Source organism: Vigna unguiculata, chromosome 10 (assembly GCF_037176805.1).
Source record: "Vigna unguiculata cultivar grain cowpea cultivar isolate G323 ecotype 2 chromosome 10, ASM3717680v1, whole genome shotgun sequence".
Classification (NCBI taxonomy): Eukaryota; Viridiplantae; Streptophyta; class Magnoliopsida; order Fabales; family Fabaceae; genus Vigna; species Vigna unguiculata.
This window is the reverse complement of record NC_140801.1, coordinates 10,287,594-10,314,836: the sequence shown is the minus strand read 5'-3', so window position 1 is coordinate 10,314,836 and position 27,243 is coordinate 10,287,594. Positions and strand designations below refer to the sequence as shown.

Sequence of the window (27,243 nt, the reverse complement as noted above, 5' to 3'; positions counted from 1 at the left end):
TTTAACTATTTTAAATAACATACCTAGATTACAAGACTTAAACAACTAAACCCTTAAGTCTTGAATGTGTCTATTGAATCCAAGCATTTTGTAAGTCTTCAACATTTTTCCATTCATAACATCATTAAGTCTTTCATACTTCTTCATAACTCATCGTCATCATCAAAACTCCTTATTGAAGAAAGATGGCCATCTTCTTCTTTTTGTCAGCATCACCTGCTCCACCGAGCTACACGAGTTGTTCACTTGCTTCACCGAGCTATCCAATCACTCCATTTAAGTTGGCCCTATTACATCGATCTTCTAACTAATGTTGTATTAGGCGATGTAGAAAGTAGTGCATATATTATGTCGGTTATATAACCAATGTAACATTGTTGATATATTGCCTCAGTTTAAATGTAATTGCTTTAATATGGAAAAGAAAAGTAAGCAAAGATGATGATATTACATCAATTAGTACAATAACTGATGTAACAAAGACTCGTCTTTTTAAAAAAATGCAAGCAGGGATAAAATGCCCGACCTTACCACAACTGAAAAACTTGTATAAGTAATAGTCCTTTGCATAATGGTTATACATGCCACACTTAAATCACTCAGCATTTGATTTACTCGATCGACCTTCTCTCAGTGGACCTCGTTCGTTTCCCTATCAATTTTGTTGACCGGACTATTGTTTCTCTTTTTCTTGTCCTTGGCTTTTACCACAAGGGCCGCTTCCTATTCCTCCTCGGTATCGTCCTTTACCTTCAATGGAGCATTCTCATCTTTAATTGACGTATTCGTTTGAAGTAATTGATCAAGTGGCTCCTAGTTCTTCTTTCAATGTTCTTGTGTTTCAAGAGATCCTACAAGCTCTTCAACTGTGAGCTTTGATAAGTCCATGGACTCCTCAATCACGCACACCACACTCTCGAAGTCATTGGTCATTGACCTCAAAATCTTCTCCACAGCTCGGCTAGCGGACAACGTCTCTCAATTTCTAGCAAGTTAATTTGCCACGGTTTCAACCCAAGTTATGTACTCAACTACTCTTTTTGTCTCCTTCAACTTCATGCTCTCCAACTCGACCTTGAGTGTTTGAAGCCGCACTTGCTTCACCCGCCTTCTCATCCTCCTTATATGCCTTCTCAAAAATATCCCATGCTTCATTTGAAAATTTGGCACTTTCAATCTTCTCAAAGCTAGACTCGTCCACAACTTGGTACATAATGAGCAAAGCTGCCTTGTACTTCACACGTGTTTCTCTCAATGCTTTCAACTGGGCATTTGACCAATTCATTGTGTTAGTTGATTCATCAAAACCATTTTCAACCACCCCACCCCCCACTTTTCTTGGGAGCCAAGAAGAGCCTTCATTTTGACACTCTAATTGTCATAACAACCTTTGTCAACTTGGGCATGGACTAGGGATGTCAAAAAAATTCGTACCCGCGGGTATCCACAGATAAAACCCGCAACGGGTAGGAAATGAATATTGTAAATGGATACCCGTGGGTAACGGGTACGGGTATCATAGTATCCGTACCCGTGGATACATGTACCCAATATACTCTAATTTAAATTAAAAAAAAAACATGATTAAAATATTAACATATTGATTTTGAATGAGTTATTTTTTTATCAAGTAGTTTTAAAAAAAATCATTTCTTTGTTTAAATGAGTTATTTGGACTTTGTTTAAAATTTATGAATGTTATGTATTGTATTTTATTTGAATTTAAAATTAAAATATATTGTTAAATATATATTTTTGTTTGTATACCCACAGGTACCCGTGGATATTAAAAAATTATGCGGGTACCCGCATAACGGATATCTGACGGATATGGGTACGGGTACGGGGCAGATATTTATCCAGTGGGTAGGGTACGAGGGAGCTACTACCTATACCTTACCCGCCCCATTGACATCCCTTGTAGGGACACGTTGTTTGTAAGACTAGTCATCTCACTTTCTCATTTTTCCAAACACTTAATCTCTATCATTTTTTTCCCACTCAGACATTGAAGCTAATTAGCTATGATACCATTTTATAGACAACAACTTTATAATCTGAAAAAACTTAATTCACCTCTTGTTGTTGTTGTTCATACCAAAACCTGAATCAGTAAGTTAGAAGTAAATTAAGATAATACAAGTCAGTAATCAAGTTTAAAGAGCAATTGGACCATGATTAAAAAACCCTAATTATAGGCCCACACCGAAAACTATAAATAGAGGCCTAAGGTAGGTCGGTAAGAATCTTTAATTCGCATTTATTACAGCAGTTATTATTGTCTACTGATCGACTTGAACTGACTTAAGCATAACCTTTTAGATAGGTACATCGATTGTCCCGGTGACCGAACGGTGGAGGAGAAAGATTATATTGAACGAAGGATTGAACCAGCTATCTTGGGAGAATGTAGAAGGAAGACTTAAGGGTAACTTGAATATTGATAGTAGGTGCTTGGCTCCTATAGCCGAAACATACCGTAATACTAAAGGCTTACGTGTGTTACACCAAGTATGCTTATTATTTGTTCATACAAAAGTTTATTTGAATACGTATATTACTTGTGCTTGTTCCAGAAAAATCTTATCAGAGGTGCATGTGAACAGTGTGTCAAACGAAACACATTCTTAATGGCGCTCACGTATGTCCAACTACACAACTTCATGCTTGTGTTTGTCGGGCCAACAAAATCTGATAAACATATGTTTAATATTTAATTGTTTACGAACAATCAAAACTAAACAAAGAATATGTCAAAGTTAGATCTAACACTACAACATTTTCAAGCTATAGTAACATTTTTATAATTACATTTATTAAAAATGTTACTTTATGCATAATTTAGTTACATTTTTAAAAAATGTTAGTATAAAGAATATTAACAGTTATATCGTAACATTTTTAGAAACGTTACCATAGGTATTACACTTTTTTATGCTTTTAGTAACATTTTTTTATTATAGTTATTAAAAATGTTACTATAGATAAAGTTTATAATTTACAGAAACGTTTTTTAAATAAATATTATTATAAATTATATTTTAAACAAATGTTTATTTCTATTACCTACCAATTTTCTTGATTAAAATTATTCACAAAAACATTTTCAATTTTTATAATAATATATTTTCCACATAAAATATTTATAATTGAGTTGTTAATAACTAAAAACACTCAGTACCATTTTCTAAAATGTTATATTTTTATTCAATAAACGTCCGATAAAGATATTAATAACATTTTTATAAATATCTCAATTGATAGGTAAGAATGTCACTAATATTTATTAACAACATAGAATACATGTAACATATGATATAATGGTACTAAATTATAGTAACATTTTTTTATAATCTAGTGACATTTTTTAAATGTTCCTAAAGAACGAATACGTAATAAATAATGACTAACTGGTGTAGTATTTTGTCTTTTCAGATACACACTCCACTTGTTCAAACAAGAGCTCAAAAATACAAGTAGGCCATATAAACCGGTAAGAACACTCCACCGATTGAAACCAGACAACAAGAATACATGTAGGTCATATAAGAAGGTAGAATGTCATCATCTTCGGAACTTATCCAAGCAATAAATATGAACATTTAAGATATTCCACTTATATCGGGACCACTTACCCTAAGAGGGAGGAGAAATGGACGTTTCCAATAAGGAAAATGCAGAATAGATACAATTTAGCATACTTACTTCGTAGTGTACTACATGCATTATTCTATATGCTTGTCGTATTTATCCACAAATCTTAGTCTACAATTTGTCATTTTCTAATGGGAATTGTCTTCAGAGGCTTGACTTTATGCAAAGTAATGCTGAATTTTTCAGTCATGTCCATATCCTCTGATTTTTCTCCATCTGCTAGCTTCCAATCAAAATGGTACAGAAGTGAGGCCAACACGGTATGAACAATTCTATTAGCCAGTGCAACACCAGGGCACATTCTTCTGCCAGACCCAAAGGGAATGAAACCATGATCTTCTCCTCTGAAATCCTTTTCATTATCTAAAAATCTTTCAGGTACAAATGAATCTGGGTCTGCCCAAGTGTCCGAGTCTCGCCCCATGCTCCATACATTAACAAGAACTTGTGCATCTTTGGGAACATGAAAGCCACATATGTCTACTTCAGACACTGATTTGTGAATCAATATTGGGGCTGTTGGGTGCAATCTTAGGGTTTCTTTCACCACGGCTTGTAGGTAAGTGAGCTTGGATATGGTTGAATCTTCAGGTTCAAACCCAGTTTCACCAAAAACTTGTTCAAGTTCCCTTTTGGTTTTCGATAATTTTTCAGGGTTGTGCAGCAACTCTGCCATAACCCACTCTATTGTGGCTGATGTGGTGTCTAATCCAGCCACGAATAAATCCTGCAACAAAATTTATGTTATAATAACAACAAAATGATGGGAATAAAAATAAAAAATAAAATAAAATATCTAGCTTTTAAATAAAATAAAAATTAAGAAAACACTACAAATGTGCTGGGGTGCTTGACTTTAAGAAAAAACAGTTCTCAATTCTAAAATTCGGTTTGTAAGTACATAAAAAAAATAATAAAAAACGAGGACTAAAATACATCCTTGTCTTAAGAAATACAATTTTTTTTCATTTAAATCGTTTGTCTAAACTTGACTTACCAATTTTGATAACTGTTTAAAGTTGTACCCATTTTCGGACAACCCAATTAAATTGTCAAACTGGTGGGTGTAGTATTTCTGTGTGACGAAAAGACAGCAATTTATGCGTGATGTATGTTCAATTAACGTCATTATTAAATTACACTACAGAACGTACAAAATGTTATTCAAATATTCACATGTACAGAAATGGGATGATGACTTATTATCATGATTGTGTACCTGATTAAAATATTTATGTGAATAAATTGTTGAAAAAATTATTTAATTATTTTTAAATTTTTTCTATATTAAAAAAATTTATATTTCTTTTTTTTTTTGAATTTTTTTTAAGAAATACTTATAAATTTTGTTACGAAAAAAGATTTGTAAAAAATTACTGTCAATTTTTTAACAAAATATTTTGTATGAAACATTTTTCACAACAAATTTTGTAAGAAATACTTACGAATTTTATAATTTTGTACAAAATAATTATCCACAAAGAAATTACCCACCAATTAAGATTTTTAGAAAAAAATAGTAGTAAATTTTTTTTTTCAAATTTTTTTAACAAATTTACAAAAAAATTCTAATGCAATATGAAAATTTTTAGTAGTGTTTTATTTTTTCCTTTTACAATTTGAACTCTATCTTAATGACTACAATTTTTTTACTCAACTTTGAAAACATATGTTTTATATTTAAATTAAATTATTAAATATTTTATTTTTCTATATTATAAAAATTATGTAAAGCATTCTTCACAATCAAGATCATTTGAATATTAAATTATAGTTTAATATAAAATTCCATTTGTTAATAAAAAAAATTCTACATGTCATCTATTATGAAGGATGTGAAAAGGTTTTCCGTTCAACCTTATCATTAATACTTCAAAAATATAAAATTGATTTGATAGATTTAAAAAAAAAATTATGGTTAAAAATTTCCTACAACTAATATTTTATTGATAAAAAGTAAATAAAATTAAAGATATTTTACATTATTTCTATAAAAGGTAAAAACAAAATATCTTAATTTAATTTATAAAAAAATATTTTTTGTATGATATTTTAAAAACAAAAAATGTATTTAACTTAAATAGAAATAGAATTGACTGTATTATGATTGACTTTATTTATTTATTTATTTATTTATTAAACTATGTGACTTTAATAAGGAAGATTAGTTTGAATTTGATCTCTCTGATAATGCTCACCAGAAACAGATGCAACACATCATGGCGTGTCAATTCTGAATTTTCCCTTCGGATGATATCAAGAAACGACTCTAGCACATCATTTCCATGAACGGAACCAACCCTCTGAATTCTTTCTTCAACAATGCAATCAAACACATCAAGCAACGTTCGGTAATAGCGTTTCATCCTTCGTCGCGCACCCTGCGGATCAAATCTACGAAAAACAGGGTAATAGTCTGCAACATTAGGCTTCGAAGCTTCATCGAGCACACTAGAAATAACACTGCGAAACTTCTGAGAAACACCAGAACTATGGGAAGCCAAGTCAAGCGAAAAAAGGGTGTTTGATATTGCGTTAAGCACTGTGGTAAACGCGGTCTCACCAATATCAACAGCACGACCCTTTTCGCAATTTTCGTGCAAGTAATCAAGCAGCTCCTTCATCTTTCTATGGCGCAGAGATTGGGTGGAATCAAGTTGGAGGGTGGAGAAAATTTGGGTGGCACAAACTTTTCTGAGGGTGTTCCATTTTGATGACACGGGAAGGAACACTACAGAAGATTGATGGTGTGAAAGTGCTTGAACAGACTCAGGTACGAATCGGCTTGCTAAGGCTCGGTCTTTTTTGTGAAGGGCTTCTTTGGCAATGTTGGGAGAGGAAATGACAATAGTGGTGATGGTGCCTATTTTAACACTCATGATAGGTCCATAGGTTTTGGAGAGTTTATGAAGTGCTTGGTGCAGTTTTGATGGCCAAAGTTGTAAAATGTTTCCTATGATGGGGTAACTGGGAGGACCAGGTGGTAGATTAGGATGTTTTGTGTTTTTGTTGCTAAGGCTAAAGAAAATATGGATGCATAAGTATGCAAAGAAAATCAATTGAATGAATGTTATGTTGTCCATGGCTGTTATATATTGTTGGGTTTCATTGCCAAACTAAGAGGGGCTTATATAGGATAATTTCATGTGCCCACCTTTGTGGAATTATGATCATAGGGTTGACGAAAGCAATTTCCAATGGAGATTTGACATTTTACTTCGCCTTATAGGCTTCGGTTGTCGCTGAACCGAAGCCTATAAAGAGGCGGTGACATTTTTATAATTTTCGTCTAACTTTTGGCCCCGATTGCAACAGAACCGAAGCATATAAGGCAGTGTCAATATTCAAATTTTCAAAAATGCCATCAGCATCAGGCTTTTGGCCTCGGGTCTTTAAGGACCGAAGCAATAAATGAGACTTTTGGCATCGGTTGCAACAGAACCGAAGCATATAAGGCAGTGTCAGTTTTCAAATTTTCAAAAATGCCATCAGCATCAGGCTTTTGGCCTTGGGTCTTTAAGGACTAAGGCAATAAATGGGCTTTTGGCATCGGTTATTAATTAAACCGAGGCCATAAAGGCTGTTAAAATTCCCAATTCGCGAGCCCTAACTACTATTCATCGTCTCCCCCAACTCTCTTCTCTCTACGCGAATTTCTCCGCTCTGCCACCACCACCACGCTCTGCCTCCTTCGCCAACCAGCATCCTCCGTCAATAATCGTGCATCGTCGCCTCCGTCGCGCTGTCTAGGTTCACCGATTGCAAATCACCTCCCGCCGCGGGTGAGTTCGAAACTGTTTGGTTCATCTCATCATTAGTAGCCTTTGATGATGTATTTACATTGGTATCACCCTTCTCCTCAAATTCCGATGAAGAAACAACTGGTGAATTCGAAACCGAGTGTTGAGCTTGCAAAACTTTCGATTGTTCTGGATCCAATATCTGATCTTGCAGAGGAGGGTTTTCTGGCTTAACCTCTCCTTGTTGGATTTTGTGTTGTGTTTCAGTGGGAGCCATGAATGGAGGTTCACTGGATGGTGCAGGAGGACACCCAAAGGGTGTGTTAAGTGGAGTACACAGAGGAAGCAGGCCATGGGCAGCCCACCATACAGTTGCAGTGGCAACGGTGGCTGCTAAAATAGTTGTCACATTCGGAGGAGTGCACACGGGAGAATCTGCAGAAGTTTCTGCATTTACCATATGGCTTCGGTTCTCGTGGACCCGAGGCAGAAAAGGAACCCTATGGCTCCGGTTCATTTAGAACCGAGGCATAAAAGGGAGTCTATGGTCTCGGGTAATAACTTTTGGCCTCACCCCAATATGCCTGGGTTCCAGACTCAAGGTAAAATGAGGAAAATAATCGGGACAAAAAGCTCTTACTGCACTCGTTCAAGCTTGCACGTATGGAAAATAGATGTTCAAATTATGATAGGGATTAAATGGTTTTTCGGTCTACAAACTAGTATGAAAGGTTATGCTTCATCACTAAATTAAATTGTAAAATATTTTGTGTGAAAACCGTATAAAATATCCTTTCCAACAAAATGTTACGTGTGTAGATTATATTGTAGTTTACTATAAAAAATTACATTTGTCACATTTAAAATACTTAACATATGATTTATTGGAAGAATATTTTATATTTTTTGTACAAAATTGAGGAACTAAATACTTTAAAATTTAGTTTAAAAATGAAATACAATTTTCTTTTATAATAATTTCGGAACGAAAAAACATATTTCACCTTATAATAATTTGGGTTGGGAGAAAAACTTGAATAATACTAGCAGCCCCTGTGCAACGGACGTCACTTTGCGAAATTGTTATATATTTTAATTTTGTATGACATGATATTGATAACAATGTAATACATATAATAAGTAGAAATGTCGAAGTTGATAAAGGTGTGCTTGAATTGTTCTAAATCTATTGTTTAATTTTTACGGATAAACGAATATAAGTACAAATGTAACTTATGTTTATGCTAGATATTTTGCATAAAACATAAGGAAAATTATCTTTTAACAAAATAGTTTTTGATAAATTTGACAAAGTTTTTATTAATAGAATTAAATAGATTAATTTTTATTTTTTAACCAAAGTAAAGTAATAAAGTAGTACTTTTTTACCTAAATAGGTAGTTTGTAAAAGATAGAAAAAAAAACTTTGTTAACTTATGATTTTTCAAAACATATATTAAAAGTATTTCTTGAAGCATGAATGGTGACTTTCCTTAGAGATTTATCCGCTATGTTAATAAACGAGGAGTTAACATACTATATATCACAAGAAAATCTATGTCAAGCTTTTGATTGGAGCAAAATTAATGACATGTGATGAAGCAACGATGATGAACAAATTGTACTTTGAAGTATTTGATAGAACTTTGTGAGATATTTGAAAGTTGAAAATGAAGAAAATAACTAAAAACCGTTTGGTGGTAAAGTTGTGGTTTTGGAAGGTGATTTTAGGTGAACCTTAGTGATGTCAGAAACGGATCTAGATATGATGGTGTCAAATCAATAATAAATTATTCTGATTTATGGAAGAATTATGAAGTTTTAAAACTTTTGCAGAACATGAGATTAAATATTGGTACAAGTAGCAAAAGTGCAACAAACATAAAAGAATTTGTTGGATTTTAAAGATTCGAGATGGGAAAACACATTTGAACAAAAATGGTGAAGGTTTTGATGATATACCAAAAGATTTTTTAATTAATAACACAGAGTCACCTCTATTATAATTGGTTGATTTTAATGTTCGTAAATTTTTTTTAATATGATTACTTATGGATTCTTTGATGATGGAGCAATACTTTGTCTTGGAATTGAATCGATAGAACATGTAAATGATTTACTTCTATAGTTAATTAGAAGTGAAGAGAGAACTTATCTAAGTTTAGACACCTTGCCAATTAGATAAAGACTAAGAAATTTAAGGTGAATGGTTTATTTCACAATTCTTAAATGAAATTAACTATCCAGGGATAACAAATCATCAAATTAAATTTAAGGTTATTGTTCCTATTATGCTTTTAGGAAATATTGATCAAACTAATGATCTTTGTAATGGGACAAGGTTGCAACTTAATAATTTGGGCAACAATGTTATCGTTGTCACTGTTATTATAGGTAAAACTAGTCACCAACATATACTTATTCTAAGAATGGACTTAGTTACTCGTAAGAGAGGACTTCCTTTAAAATTTCAAAGAAGACAATTACCAATATCTCTGTGTTTTGTCATGACAATCAATAAGAGTAAAGGATAATCTCTTTTAAAAGTTGAATTGTATCTTTCACGTCCAACTTTTTCTTATGATCAACTGTATGATGATGCTATTTCTAGAATAAAAAAAAAGAATTGAAAATACATATCTTGGACGATGGTGGACAAATAAGCAATTCAGCTAGAAATATTGTGTAAAGAGAAATATTTCCTAATATTTGACAATATTGTTGTACAACTGCATATAACTTTTGATCACAGAAATAAGGTATAACTGTTGTTATTTTTCATTATTCCTTCCATTGTCAAACTTAATTTTCATATATCTTTGTTGTATAAAATGCAGATTCACAAACTTCATCGATCTTCACAAGTTCTTATAGTTGTTCTTAGTTGTTCCAATTATACAACAATAAATTTGACTTAAATAACAAACGCTTACCATTTCTATATATTTATTTCAAATGTTAAATTATTATTATATCAAGATGTGAAATTATTTATATGATAAATAATATGTAATATGTTTTATTTTTTATAGAGGTCACTTATTTTGTCCAGCATATTAAAAAATGAACACATTTCATGTCAGATGAATATTAAGACAAATATTCAATGGTAATTCATTTTAATACATGTCAATTTTTCGATAATTTCTTAAATAACACAATAAACTTTGATTAAAGAAAACCCCGTCCCACGGGTTCAAATACTATTATGTCTAATAACAAAACAAGGCAATGTCACCTTCTTTAGCACTAATATATATATATATATATATATATATATATATATATATATATATATATATATATATAGAGAGAGAGAGAGAGAGAGAGAGAGAGAGATAGAGATAGAGAGATAGAGATAGATAGATAGATGAAAAGATTGGAAAGGATTTATTTAAGGCACGTAAAAAGTAAAAAATAAAAGTACTCTAATTTGTATTGTGTATTGGTTAAGTATATTTTTTATTGTCAAATTAAAAAATATTTGTTTTGTTCCCTTTGTCCCAAATAAAATGAAAAAAAAAGGCAATTCATATACTCAAAATTACAAGTTATTTATATGATAGTCTACATCAATTTTACATTCATATCATCAAATCCTTAATCATGTATTTATTTTACTTTCAAAGTATTTATATATTATAGTATTTATGTCTAAATATTGAATAGAAACAATTAAAGCAGCGTTATTCAAATTACATAAAAAAAATATTAATTTTATGTTTAAAAACTGAAAACAAATTTAAATATTTGAAACCTATTTAAACCTTAATTTTATCATCATTATTAACCATTTAAAGCATAAATACAATGTGTGACATCATGCATAAAATATCACTTAAATTAATAGGAATTCAATCAATGAAAAAATGAGATTGGTAGACTTCCCATAATAATGAATTAAATTTTCTATATAAGAAAGAAAAAGGTTGGAGCTAAATGCGCAATAAAACTTCAACGGGACTTTACCAATAATGAGTCAAGTCAAAAAGGAAAAATGTACAGTTAGATGCACACTAGCCTGCACATTTTTCCATTTTGAATGGAAATTTTGTTACTACGAAACAATTAACAGCTGTTTCGGACTTTTAGTACCAAAGGGAGAACTTAATAAAATCAATAATTACTATCTCTTTTTTTTATAAATTTTAGTGCCAATTGAACTTCATTGGTCAAAAATGTAAAAGTTATTATTTAGTTAGTTACGTATAAGTAAGAGGAAAGTGGGGAGTCCACCGGCACGAAAACAGTGAAATTTCATTTTCCTTTTTAAGTTTTATGTAATTCATATTGATGAGATCGGATTGGAATGTTGAGATAGAATCGAGAAAAAAAAAGAATTTAGTATTCGTGTCCCGTGTCCAATACGTATCGGACACAACACTAGTATGATACTTGTAGGACACATTATGTTCAATTTGAGAAATATTTTTTTATTTTTCATATGATTTTGACAATTAAAATAAGGAACAAATCTTATATTATCACTACTTTTTACATATTGGATATTAGATAGATAGATTAAATTCATTTTTGTGTTAGTTGACATCGTGTTAGTTGACAGTTTCAAACTTAACATGTATATACACGCCGTGTGTAACGTCTCATTTAATTATTAAGCGAATTTAAAAAAAACGTCACACAAAATAGTAATGTAGAGTAGTCCTGGGGTCCTTAACACAACCCCTACAAACTGGGCACACCACGATGCCAACGGAAACCAGATACAAGGTCTAACAAAGAGAGTAGAATAGTAAGGCATAGAAAAATACATGGGCTGTAGCCCTAAAGAAAACCCATGAAGAAAAGAAACATAAAGTCCAGCCCAGATGGCTAAGCAGCGAAATCTCCATTTCCTTGCTGACCGCGGGAACCTCGCCCATCTGTTCCCATCAATTAAATTGATGATCATCGCAAGAAAGAAGAGCCACATACAAGACAACCATACAATAAACAGGGTAAGCTAGAGTCAATAACATTTTCATCATACAATCAAACATAATTTCACCGTCCAATATCCATACAACAACCAAGCATGTTATGACTTTTCAATCAATACACTACGACTCGACTCGACTCATTCGGATACGTATAACATGGTCGGATTTAGCCGATGCTTGCACTTATGGTGGATACCTTTGCTCACCCCCGAGCTATGTGTTACAAGTGTTACGATGGATCAATTTTCCCTCGCCACAAGGTTAGCCCTTAATGAATTTCAGGCCTCCTGCTACTCTCACCACAGGAGTCAGTCCGCTCTAGGTGAGAGTAACTGACCCCTTAGAGTGTCAGGATGCAACCTTACCTTGAATCCTTACCTAGTTATACAGATGGGGCACCACCATGGACACCCACTAACAGGGGCCATAGAATTACGTCCCGACCACTGAAGCGCAACCCCGGAGGTCTCACCTAGAGACCCCAAGGAATTACACGCTGACACGGACCAACAATCATAAATTAGCAATATTAGAACATTAAATCATGTTTGCACTTTCATACCAACCCCTGAGATTAATTCCTCATACGTACCACATTTTGAATCCATACCACTGGTCATCACCACCCCATGAGTCTAGGGCCTCATTCCATATCAATACCATGTTACTTTAATTCCAATCCACTCATTCATTTCACATGCCAAGTTCCTACAATATCCATCATTCACCATTCATGAATTATGTCACGCATATTTAGCAATCCATTGTGCATATCTACATACATATGTACATGTATCTCATTACAACAATCATACCCAAACAAATTTCAATCATCCAAGAGCAATCAAGTAACCAAACACCGCCCTGTCTCGCCCAGCCCCTCGCTCAGGCCGAAGGGTCTCGTTCAAGCGAGACGTTCTCGCTCAGGCGGGTTTCCTTCGCCTAGGCGAGGGCTCGAAAGAGGAACCAGGAGCCAACGCGGGATCTCGCTTAGGCGAGACCTTTCTCGCCTGGGCGAGATGTTCGCTCGCTCAAAAATTGAGCGGGTCGCCTAGCGACCTTTCGCGCAAAAGGGTGATTCAAGGTGCTGGAAGGAAAAGGGAAACAGGGAAATGAGTAGCCCAGCAGAACAGTAGCAGAACAATGAGCACAGTTGGAGGGATACTTACGTAGAATATGGGAACGGTTTTGAGCTTTGTTCGATCGGGAAAAATGTAAACTCTAGCAGAGCTCTTTACGGCAGAGAAGGGAGACGGCACAGATCTAGGTTTCTGAAAAAGAGTAGAAGTGTGAATTAGGGCAACACGAATGACTTTTATCCTATGGGCCGGCCTTTAGGCCCAACTGTTTTAGGGTAGCCCTTAAAATAAGGGAGCAAAATAAATGGGCCTTACACCGTGTCCCGTGTTCTATATTTTTCTAATTTAGTTGTATCTTTGTATCCATGTCCGTGTCATGTCCATACCATTTTCGTATCCGGACAACATAGGTTGAGAATATTGACATCGAAAAACAAGTAGAAGGATAAAGAATCAAAAGAATATCCAGAAATAAACAAGTTCAGGAAAAAATAGTCAAAAAGTTGGAGGAAAAACAATAGATCTCGATACCAATGGAGCTAGAATATCTATTGCATATCTGGAAATCATAAGACAAGAAATGGATAATAATAAATATGAAATGGTAAATTTGTTATCCAAGTTATATGACTACTATTTTGAATCATTTAGTTCAAACTACATTTGATAGTTTTCAAAGACTAACAAAACAAATGGCTCGAACAGGGATGCTTAAGCAATTCTTCTAGGGGAGAATATTGACAATCTTCAAATAAATTATAATAATGTTAATGGATCAGAAAATATTAATCATGGAATTCAAGCAACTAATTTGCACCCCAATCGGTAGGGTTGGGCATAATTTACTAAACTATACTAAACTATAGTTAATTGTACTATATTAAACTAAAATATATTAAACTATTCATAATAATAATTGAATTGTATTATAAAATAGTTCAGTTTTAAGAAACTAAACTTATGTTAAGTTAACTAAGTTAACTATTGAACTATAGTAAATTGAAAGAGCAAAATACCTCAAATAAAATATTGGTATTAAGATAAGAATTGAACTTATGTATCTTGTGTCTTAGTTTCTGTTCTTTCTCTTTCATATTGAAATATTTATTTTATTTTGTCTTAATTTTTTTCTTTACTCTTTCTTTGAGAAAAATATAAAATATTTATAATTAGTTTATTAAAAAAATTATAAATTAATTCAAGATCTTATTTTATTTTGAATGAATTTTACTATGTAATGTTATTTTTATGTTATGATTTTATAGAAGTTATTTTTAAAAATTAAATTTTGTGACAGCTAACATTTTTATAATTTTTTATTTATATTTTTAAATATTGAAATTAGTATAATAAATATAAATATTGGTACTAACGTATTTTTTATTTTAAAATCTTATGTAATATTATTTTTTAGTTTTAAAATATTTATTATGTGGCGTCAACTTTTTTAAAAAGAATTTATTTTAAAAAATTATTAAAAAATATAAAAAGTGATTGATTCGTTGCTTCACGAAATATATTTTAGAACTTTATAAAATTTCTAGAACATTTTTCAACAAATATTAATGAATACAAATGTTAAAAAAAATATTAATTTTGAGAATTTTCTAAAATAAATCCTTTTAAAAAATTTGATGCAACATAATAAACATTGTAAAACTAAAAAGTAATATTACATAAGATTTTAAAATATAAAAAATAAGTTAATACCAATATTTATATTTATTATATTAATTTTAATATTTTAATTACATTTTAAGTTACAGAAAACTTTGATATAAATAAAAAATTATAAAAATGTTAATTGGTGTATTGAAGTATGATGCATATTTCAAGTTTTATTTCCTAAGCACTTTCAAATTATAAACTTTAGATTATTATTGCGTAGTACAATCATATGTAATTAGTGCAATTCGATTCAAAATAGTGTAATTAAGTTCAAAAATAGTGCAATTCAATTCAAAATCAATGCAATTCGGTTCAAAAATAGTACAATTCAGTTCAAAAATAGTGAAGTTTATTCAAAATCAGTGTAATTCGGTTCAAAAATGGTTCAAAAACAGTGTAGTTAAGTTAAAAATTAGTGCAGTTCAGTTCAAAAATAGTGTAATTCAGTTCTGATGTAGTGTAGTTCATAAAACAGTTCAGTTTATATTATAGTGCAGTGCAGTGCATTTCAGTCCAGTTTATTTTTAAGAATAACAGTTCAGTTCAGTTCATCTGAACTGTTTTGTAGTTCAATGCAGTTCATGCAAACAGTTTTTTAGTTCAGTGCAGTTTTTGATAGTGCAGTGCAGTTTGGTTTATTTTGCCCAGCCCTACCAATCGGATGAGAAATATCCAAATGGTTAGGAGAGGTCAAAATGCTAATCAATACTAAATTTATGGCATAATAAAAGGAAAAATATGGACTATATATGAGAGATGATTTTTGTTATAATTATTATCAACACAACATGCAGTTCAATTATTTGAATCAAGGGCCTAACTAAGGAATATAAAACAAACTTTATAATCAACCTTATTTTGTGTCTCCATTCCCAATTTTTTTTTCTTCTGAAACGCAGTTACCTAGAAAGTATAAACTACATAAATTTTCTAAATTCTTCAAAGACATTGGGGATTAACAATCTAGTATGTTTCTAATTGAGTGTGAGAATTTAACATAAGTGAAATTTTGAAAATGAAGTATTTCCCTGGTCTTTGACAAAAAAAAATTCTTTCACACCATTTACAACTTTACCTTTGAATTCGATACATAACTCGGTTCAACTGGAAAGGAATTTCCATGAATAATTCATTAGTGTAGAAACATAAGTAAGTCTATTTGATTTGATGAATGTGTGAAAAGGTTCAATAATGAAAACATAGATAATTATTTGAATAGATTTCGAAAAATTAAGTCTAGGTGTTTTACTCAAATTCCAAAACATGAGTTAGTGAGAATAACATTTTCGGGTTTAGATTTCTCGATGTGTTAGAAATTAGTGAATTTATCACTAGGGGATATGGTTCAATTGGTAGATAAAATGAGAAGAATTGAATAAATCAAATATGAGAAAGATATCGAAGATTTGAGAAACTTATAAAGAGAGAAAATAACATATGTAGGCACTTCAAGAATCAATGAGGAAAGTATGAGTGAAACTGAAGAAGTTAACTTAGCTAAGGTAAAAGTAGGGCCACCCTATATGTGTAAATTATTACAAGAAGGAGAAGTAGATGATAGATTGGCAAATTGAACTTATACATTTTATGTATCTAAAGTTTATCAAATCTTTGATATTCAGTTAAAAGAAAACCAAGTAAAGCTTAATGGTGATCATAAATTATCCTCTTTAGAGCAAAGAAAAAGGAGAAAGTATCGTAAATTTCATAATATTTATGGTCATATGATTAATAATTGCACACAAGAATATTATGCAAGATGCAATTGATTAAGGAAGGTCGATGTTTGAAGAGAACCAATGAGAGTGGATACTAACACTTTCAAGAATCAAGTGGGATATGTTAAACCAATCCTAGACACTACTAATAGTGATGGGAAAGTTGGTTCTTTTTTTTTTACAAAAATGAGTCATTTTAGCCCATTTATTACAAAAATTGATCAGTTTACTAATTAATTACATGACATGGTCAGTCTACTATTGATTTGACTTCTCTCTATTTATTCTTTTTATATAATTTTTAAAGTTTTATATATTTTTTGAAAAATAATTTTTTAATAATTTTATTAAAAACATTTTAAATAAAATTTTATTAAAATTTTGATATTTTAAAACTTAATATTTTAAATTTTATTATAAAATTTGTTTAAAAATATTTTAAAAAATTTTAATAAAATTTTGATATTTTAAAACTTAATATTTTAGATTTTATTATTACATTTTATTATAAAATTTATAATAATAAAATTTGATTAAAAATATTTTAAATAAAATTTTGATATTTTAAAACTTATATTTTAAATTTTATTGTTTCATTTTATTATAAAATTTACAATAATAAAATTTTATTTAAAATAATTTTAATCAAATTATTTAAAATTTATTTTTAAAAAAATATGTAAAACTTTAGAAATTATTATAAAAGTTAAAAAAAATAGAGAGAAATCAAATTGTTAGTTAAATCTGTGATGTAATTAATTAGTAAACTGACCTATATTTGTAATAAATAAATCAAAACAACCCAATTTTGTAAAAAAATTAGTCAAATTATTAGTAAACTGACCCTATCATGTAATTAATTTGTAAACTGATATTTTTTTAATAAACGAGTTAAAGACACCTATTTTTGTAAAAAAAACCGAAAGTTGGAAATACAAATATCATGATACTTGATATTGGCATTGGAGATATCAACTCAAGACATGTGAACGTTAATATGTCAGAGGAGGATTTCAAATATGAGTTGGATGAATTTGAACTCTAAGAAGAAAATCTATCTAAAGGTAAGGGGCCCCTTGGTAAATTGTTAACCAGAAAGAAAGAGAAGGATGAACATGACTCTTTGCCTTAGGGGTAGTGCGACTTTTGATTGATCTGCTACAAAGACTTTCGAGGTTGAAAGGAGAAAGAAAGCAAATGTTGCAAAGAATAAGAAAATGGCTCCAATCAAGGCTGTATAGAGGCTTGAGAAAACTTTTGTTCCATATGTAAAGGGTCCAATGAATGAATTTTTTGAAGACGCCCATTTCACCTTAGGAATCAAATAATGCTAGGAGTAAAAATGTGTTTGACAAGTTGTCTTTTGTACACACATGAGCAACAAGTATCGAAAATTTTAGAAGAATTTTCATCGAAGTGCACATTGGATGAAAAGACTTAAACCTTGCTAGGGGAAAGTGTAGTAAAAAAGGTTTTTTGATAGTGGGAGCCAGAGTTAGCCAATAAAAGTTTTGCTAAGATTTCAAATACTAAAGTTGGGCAATAAATTCAAACTAGCAAGGTCTGAGTGTTGATGTTATCTCGATCTTGCCAATATAATAAGAAAGCCTTACGAGGACGAGTTAAGGATGAATGATTTTCGTCATCAGAAAGATCATTATGAACTTGATGTCGCAATCGAAATCGCGGCAGGATCGTAAAAATAATGTAAAAGATATAGAGAAGTCGTCACCATAGTTTATTATGGAAAACTATAAAAAAAAATATTAAAAGAAGAATAATTTTTGAAACCAAATTTGGATTCAGAAGTCGGTTACATGGGAAGGTATTATCACCCCACAACGTCTGTCCTAATTACGCATGCAAGATAAAAGTAGATTTTTAAAATATTTTTTGTTCCCAAAAAATCACACAAAATAAATACATATACAAAATAATAAAGATAAAAAAAATTAATTCTTTACTTTTTTGGCCTGTCAAGGACGGTACCTAGGGATGTCAACGGGGCGGGTAGGGTACGGGTAGTAGCTCCCCCGTATCCTACCTATTGGATAAATATTTGTCATGTACCCGTACCCATATATGTCAAGTGTCCGTTATACGGGTACTCGTCTATTTTTTTCATATCCGCGGGTATCCACGGGTACCTGCGGGTATTTACAAAATTATTTAAAAAATAAATATTTAATCATAAATTCAAATAAAATAAAATACATCACTGTCATAAATTTTAAATAAAGTTCAACACAAACTCAAGTCCATACAAGTCCAAATAATTATAAAAATAGATATAAAATGACCTTCAAAACAATGAAAATTATTTAATTAGTGTTTTGATCAACAAACCCACATTCTCCAATTGATTCCTGAAAAATAATCAAATAATAAACCTCAACTGCCATGTGCCAAGTATTCTTATTTTGATTCCATCATTTGAGAACAAGCATACCATAAACTCACTGTCTATATAGGGTTTGATGTATATGCCTAATTTCAGAAAAGGAAAAGAGAAGAATGACAAGGGGTGCACTTGGAAGAAGGCAATGTACCAATACTTAAAGCTGGAAGAATGAAGACAAAAGACCAGACAAGATGTGCAAGATGTGCAACTTAGAAAATATTAGGTCAGAATATTTTTTACTAACATATATATATATATATATATATATATATATATATATATATATATATATATATATATATATACATATAAGGATATTTTTGTGAATTAAAGTTTAGCGGGTACGGGTAACCACGAGTACGGATACTATGATACTCGTACCCACCCTGTTAGCATGCGGGTATCAAAAACACTTGTACCCGCGGGTAGCGGATATTCATTTTTAATATTCGTTTCTTACCCATTGCGGGTTTTATCCACAGATACTCGCAGGTACATATATTTTTGACATCCCTAATTGTACTTCGCTTCTACATATTTTCATTTAGAAAATCAGGGATCACATAGTTCTTTGTAAAAGACTATTTGAGATGATGAGTTAAAATTTGAAATTTTAATATTTTTAATTATCAAGGGAATTCAAGATTCAACATGATAAAAATCTTAGTTATCAAGCAAATATGAGACTTGACATGATATTCAATAATTATGTCAAAAGAAGTATAATTTATAATTTTTATTTTTTAAAATAAGAGAATTGAAAGCCAACGAAGGAGTATTTTAATTATCAAGTAAATCCAATACTTGATTTGATATTCAATAACTATAATTTATTATTTTTATTTATTTTATTTTATTTTCTTAAAATAAGAGAATTAAAAGCCTATGAAGGAGTATTTTAGTTATACAGCAAATCCAAGACTTCACATGATATCAATAATAATATAATTTATAATTTATATTTTTTAAGATCAGTGTACCACACCTAGCCGGCCCCGCTAACATATATCACCCTTGACCGACACCTATATCGGCCAAGGCCGGGGGACTAGTGTACCACACCAAGCCAACTCAACAAAATAGTAATAAAACGATACCTATATACCAAAGCATTCAAGTAATCAGCCTAGGCTGGGCTGACCTAGGCCTAACCGGCCTAAACCGGTAACCTAAACATCTAAAGGAACAACATGCCTAAGACAACACATGAGCAACACAAACCGCCAAGGAAAGTAGTCGGCTTAGGCCGACAACCTCAATATACTTAGCAAAATCAAAGCCCCCTAGTATTCAACGGGTCCACCTAAGTGCCTGGGTTAGGGCCCATGCCCACTTACAGCCCAAACTAAGGCCCAAGCCAGGGCCCGACGCATGGCATAACCAGACATAATTAATACTCTATAAATACACGTGGACCCCAGTAATTAAAGGTACACATTCATTACTCCATTAATCACCTGATTTGACCTTTTGAGAGCTTTGACTCACTTGAGCTTCGGAGTCCCTTCTGCAGGTAACCCCTCCTGGGTCCAAGCCGACACGTACCAACCGGGAAGAGGGCAACTGAGGAGATAGTGGATTACATGGGTAAGGTGACGCTTGTGCCTAACTTATCTTGTTTGTTCTCTGCAGGAAATATCAGAGAAGTAAAAGCCTACAAGAGATATTTCTAATTACCAAGATAAAAATAATGTCATCCCAAAGACAAGAAAAGAAAAGGGTCGCGCATATAAATTAAGTTTCACATGGATTAATAACTCAAATAGATTCGTTCATACATAATCAGAGTTGTTGCTACAATCGAACATTAAGTTTCAATCAAGACATATCAATCATAAGTCCAAACCCAAATTCATACTAACATCCGAACCCCAAACACATTTGGCCATATAACAGGTCGACATATACACTTAATATTGTAACAAAGTAACGAAGTCAAGATTCACGACCCATTAATTTTATTATGCTCACCAATAATGAATAACATTAGGAGCAAAAAAGAACTTACCTTTCAAGGCCACAAATAGAGCAAATCCGACCGAGAGGATAGTGAGGTGATGCCCTTTGCGTGTGTGCTCTCGTAATAAAAATAGAAGGGAAGTGTCAAAATTTTTTCTGTCTTGCATTGGAAATATTTTGTGCTTACATAGACACATTGGATACCACTGAAATCTGAGTCTTTAATTATAATGAAATATATGAGGAAGGAATTGGTCCCGATGAATTATATTATAGAAATTAAATCTTCGCATAATATACAGGATATTGATTATAAATTATTAAAAAATATTTCCTGTAATTATTAGAGTCATATATTTTATGGTACAAGAAGATCCTAATGCAACATATTATGTAAATCAAATCATAACATAATATTCATATAATTAATTCTAATTATTACGAAGAATATTTACTTCTAATTATTAAAATCGTACCGTTCTCAAAAAAAAAATTATTATTGTGAATATTTGCTTCTAATTATTAAAATCATACCTTTCTCTTAAAACAAAGATTTCAAAAATATCTTCTCGCGACATGTCTTGTAGGGGTGTAAAAATCAAAGAGTAGGGGTGAAGATATGTATAAAAGCTTTGAGCCATTGTGCTCGTGAAAAAGCGTTGTGAAAAATAAAAACAAAATAGATTATCCCTTCTTTTATTATTATTATTATTACTATTATTATTATTATTTTTATCATTATTTATTATTATTATTATTATTATTTACTAAAATTTAAAGTTTGTAAATATAAAGAAAGACTATTACACCTTTTTTTCTTTTTCTCCTTTTTTTAATTTTTTCTATCATTAATTAAAAGCATTTTTTTAGAACAAATTTATTTGCATGGACGAAATTGGGTGTTGACATCTGAGACAAGGAAAAAATGATATGTATACAAGAGGTTTCTTATGAAAACCCTCATTGAAGAGCTACATATATAAAGCTGCCTTCTAAAGGAAAATGGTTTCACTTAAGGCCTTTAATCTTGCAAATCGAGATTGAAAATCAAACAGTGGACAAGGATTTTGTCGATGAAAGAGCAACGATGAATAGACTACCCTTAGTGCGACCGAGGGGATATTACTAATTTTAAATAATATAAAATAAAAGAAATAATAAAGTCACATTTATTTAAATGTCCTTCCCAAAATGTGGGAAATTAAAAACATTTATTAAACTCATCCAATTAAACCACAGTGTTCCAATAATCTATATTAGTTCATATTCTAGTAAAAATACGGTTTACAAAAAAATCTAAAAATAAAATGATAGTAAATTTCCTTAAAAGGCTTTCCCACGCAAGCCCCTATCCGACTTTATGTCTCACTAGCATCACCTGGAACATCATATGTTCCCATGTGACAAGTCACACGATCATCGCCAAACACACACAGAAAGGGTGAGCTCATAACAATTAACATATAAGTTAGGGTTAAGTATGTTTTTAGTCCCTGAACTTTGGCCCAAAATTGGAATTCATCCCTGGTTGAAACTTTGGTCCCTAAACTTTAAAAATGAATGAATATAGTCCTTTTAACCAAATTTTCTTAACTTTTTTTTAGGTTTCAAACGCATTTCTTAGTGAATATTGAGCCAAGAATGTGTCAAACAGCGTAAACAACTCCAATATTTACTGAGAAATGCGTTCGAAACCTAAAAAAAAGTTAAGAAAATTTGGTTAAAAGGACTATATTCATTCATTTTTAAAGTTTAGGGACCAAAATTGATCAAAGTTTCGACCAGGGACGAATTCCAATTTTGAGTCAAAGTTGAGGGACTAAAAACATACTTAACCCTATAAGTTAATAACATCAAGATACACCCAACTATTTTATTCTAGTTAATTCTTTGCTAAGACCTTAATACCCCAAGGCTTTTCAACCTGCAAGTCACACAAATAATTGACATGGACTCAGGATATACGATGCTTCCATGAACCTGCCCGCTTGTGGTCTTGCCTCTACGAACCTCCCCGCTCGTAGTCCAACTCTACAAACCTCCCCGCCCCTAGTCCAACACACATAATCCATCAGCTACGAACCTCCCAACTCGTAGCATCTCTCAACTCTGAGCACAGAACATACGAACCTCCCCACTCGTATCCCTACACGAGAGTATCAGGATATGAACCTCCTCGCTCATATCATCACGTGTTCACCACCAGCAATGAACCTACCCATTCATGACACAAGATCTCCTGATCTCAGTCTCACATCACAACATCAAAACAAAATTAAGAAAAACACATTGCACTATACAAGGCACATACTCAAGCTGGTCTTAGGGATTCCAATGCTTCATCGAACCTGCCTGCTCGTGGTCCAACTCTATGGACCTTCCTGCCCGTAGTCCAACACATGTGATCCAACAACTACGAACCTCCCCGCTCACAACAACCCTCAAGTGTGAGCACAGAACATACGAACGTCCCTGCTCGTATCCTCACATGAGAGAATCATAATATGAACCTCCCTGCTCATATTATCAAGTGTTCATCACCAGTGATGAACCTACCCGCTCATGACAATATGAAGCATATCCCAGACAAAGAAAAATACAACAAGCAATGCAAAATGTATCACAAACACACCCTGCCACTACACCATCTCCTGGCGCAGCCAAGCAAAATGGCAGTGCAGACCGCCTGATGGTTCCCCATCACCGACGGGCGCCACAACACCCAAGACTTCCATGTTTCCTATTATCACCTAGCAGTCCACTCTGCATCGCCAGGTGCTACACTAGTAATATGACACTACTGGTTTTAGGTACTTTAATTCAAATCCTAGCATTATACCATTCAATTCTCAAACATCCAGGAATCAAAATACACATTCATATACTCCAAATTACAACATCACAACACATATGCATATTTCAAGTATAAGCACACATTCCTCTCTTTTATAATTCATATATATACCCACATCTTAAATCAATGCTAACATTCAATTTGAACCAAGAGTAAGCCACACTCATATGAAATTATGAAATAATAAGACAGTAGGCACATAACTCATTTATTCATACACAGCATAAGTCTTACCTCAATCAGTAACTACATGAACGCCTTTTTTACTAATCGCTTATGTGAAATTAAGATTAACATCAACACTTAGTCATCTAACTCATATATATTTGAATTGATACAATTGCACAATTACACAACTTATACACCACATAAGACACAATCAAAGCTATATACTTATTCTGCATGCCCCCGCAATCCCATTACATTTAAAGTATGATTATCATACTCCCATACTTGTCCAAAACCCATCATGTTCATGCAACACTCGGTCATAGTGATATCATCAATAGTGGCATTTCTCACACAAATATAACATCATATATTCGAGCTAACATATATAGATTTATATTTTCAACATGGCTCAACAAGTACTACAAAAAAACATACTCTTAGAGAATTCAAACCAACAATCACGACTCACATATATCTCTAGCTATCGACCTCCAATTCAAATCTACACCGTCCATTGTAAAGAACAAGATGTTATGGACTACTTGTCAAAATTTCACCTAAATCGGACAGTTAATGAATCGGGAAATGCAGTTTTAAAAACACTATGCAGACTAGAAAAACAGTGGCGTATAGAGCCCAAAAGTCAGGAACCTGGCGCCTGCGGTATAGAACTAGCGCCGGGCGATTCTTGCTACACGAAAAATATGAACAATATCATTTTTCATGAACATAACACCACACGCATCGCCTGACGGCAGCTCTTCACCGCATGGCGGCAACTCTTCACCGCTTGGCAGCAACTCTTCACCACCAGGCGGTTCTTAACAAAAGCCCAGAAACTGGGTTGTTTTAGCATGAGTTGCTTGGCGGTAATTCACGCGTCGCCATGCGGTTTCTGGAAATTTTCCAAAAACGCGAACCAGGAAGAATTTGATCATACAAAGGCGTTGTATTCATGCATTACGATGAAAAACATCACAAAATTAATATATCTTCAAAGCAAGAGCATGATAATTCATTTTTTATTAACCCGCAAACCAAATCAAGAGATTATCAAGCACCCGTAATCTTAGTTCAAACATCTTGCATCGCTTGGTGGACCTTCATTGTCGCCAGGTGATTTCTGGAAAATTCCGGAAACACGAAAAATCTATAAAATTGGCAGAAATAAAACACACAAATGCAACCCATACATTACACAATTATGGAATCAAAGGTTAAAGCACGAAGTGCAACTCCCCTAACCTGAAAATCTTGTTCCAAAGCATTCTAAGAATTCCTTCTTGCACCAAACGTTGCTCTAACTTCAAGTCCCTTCCTAGACTTTGCACAATCTTCTTTGATCACATATTCATGCTTTGAAAAACAATGATAAACAATAAAAAAACCATGATGCGCCAAGGTTTGAACACACCATCAAATTTCAAAGCAAGGGCACACCCAATTCAACCAATTCATGTTTCGTTATGATTCTTATAAATCTAGGATTGTATTATCACTCATTGTTCAAGCGTTTATTATTAAAATAATAAACAATTAAAATAACACAAAAAGGGCAAACACTAGACTCGAACACAAGTCCTTTCACCATGCCTAAATACTCTCAACCACTTGAGCTAGTACTTAATTGTAGTAAAGGCTCCCACTACCCGCATTTATTAATTATTTATTTATTTATTTAATTAAATTTCTCGGGTCTTACATCCAATCCCAAGCAAACTTTAATGTTTTGTTAGGAGGAGAGTAGATTCACGTAGTGGGAGTAGTTCCTTCAACAACTCATCAAGAATTTTTTATGTGGAATCAAGATGGACACTTGGAAGTAATCATAGTTGATCAAAGAGATAAGTGGTCGAAATGAACCTTTAAGAAGGTTAGTACTTGTCTTTCTTGACCAAAATGGAGACCTATTATGAGGTGGCTGAGTTCGAAAATCGTCAAGAAAGTTTAACTAATTGTGGGCTAAGAATAAGTAATAATAATTTAGGTATGAATAAGTCGAATGTTTTAATGGAGTCAAAAAATAATGTTGGTATAGGTGTACGTTGAAATATGTTAGATTGTATCTATGACCAAAGCCCATTAAGGTTTGAAAAGTAAATGTCATCACATAATAAAGAATCTAGCCACAAGATTCTCTAGAGGAAATCAATTTGGGAAAAGAGATAAACAAAAGGATAACATTTATCAACAAGTTGCTAAGTGGGGAAAAGAGAATGATCAACCACCTCTCTTGAAACCACAAGAGATGAAACACACCTCCCTTGAATTACCACAAGGGATGAAAACACCTTCCTAAAAATACCACAAGGAATCAAACCACACCTATCTTGAAAATCACAAGAAATAAAAAAAATACTTTTAAGAAACCTGTAGGGATAAATCAAGCTTCAAAACACTAGTAGTAGTAACACCTTATCATTTAAGAACACTCTTGATGAAGCCACTCCTTCAAAACTAGGTTAACCAAAGCTTCTTGCAGAGCTAATTTTAACAAGCTAACTTCTATCTTAGAAAACATAGAGTTCTATTCAATTTATAAAAGGACAACACGTTTGGTCCATTTTAGAAAAAAAAAACACCCATTTTGAAATTAGGTCAGGATAATCAATTATCATTTATAATAATCGGTTATTTCAGAAAGTTTTAGGTTTAGAAAACAATTTTCCTTTGCAATAATTGATTTTTGATGGGGATTATTAGTTATTCGAGTGTTATAGTGTTTTTACGATAATTTCAAGAGTCATAAGAGTATTTAATGAGGTAAGTGCAATGCAGTTGTCTTCCACTCATTATTTAAAAAAACTCTTACACTTATTTATTACAAAAATCATATTTCTAAAGACTCCAACCCAGTTTTCCAAAAGACCTCAAGATGCTTTAAGCATTCCATGTATTCTTCAGTACTTAATATCTTTCTTCATAATTCATGATATTGGATTCTCATTGTTTTCTGAAATCAACAATTTCCCCCTTTTTTATTATGATCCTAAAGTATTTTTGTGATGTCATGCACTTAGAATTCTGTAAGATTCATAGGACAAAGTTAAGCATATCAT

General features: G+C 32.2%; 2 protein-coding genes across 2 annotated transcripts; both read right to left on the bottom strand.

Annotated features, from left to right (window-relative positions):
• Positions 1-3,374: 3,374 nt before the first annotated feature.
• On the bottom strand, positions 3,375-6,779 carry LOC114166481 (cytochrome P450 monooxygenase 76AD131-like). The gene is made up of 2 exons (XM_028051218.2): positions 5,853-6,779; positions 3,375-4,381 (listed from the first exon to the last, which is right to left on the bottom strand). The coding sequence occupies exons 1-2, from the start codon at positions 6,735-6,737 to the stop codon at positions 3,776-3,778; spliced, it is 1,491 nt and encodes a 496-aa protein (XP_027907019.1). The 5' UTR covers positions 6,738-6,779; the 3' UTR covers positions 3,375-3,775.
• A 586-nt stretch (positions 6,780-7,365) lies between these two features.
• On the bottom strand, positions 7,366-7,854 carry LOC146882123 (protein LHY-like). The gene has a single exon (XM_085667289.1). It carries the CDS (start codon positions 7,852-7,854, stop codon positions 7,366-7,368), a length of 489 nt encoding a protein of 162 aa, XP_085523415.1.
• Positions 7,855-27,243: the final 19,389 nt, after the last annotated feature.

Coding starts and splice junctions, on each gene's coding strand:
- LOC114166481 (XM_028051218.2), bottom strand. CDS start 6,737: ATGGACAACATAACATTCATTCAATTGATTTTCTTTGCATACTTATGC. Junction 4,382..5,852: donor ATGTGTTGCATCTGTTTCTG/GTGAGCATTATC, acceptor ATTTTGTTGCAG/GATTTATTCGTGGCTGGATT.
- LOC146882123 (XM_085667289.1), bottom strand. CDS start 7,854: ATGGTAAATGCAGAAACTTCTGCAGATTCTCCCGTGTGCACTCCTCCG.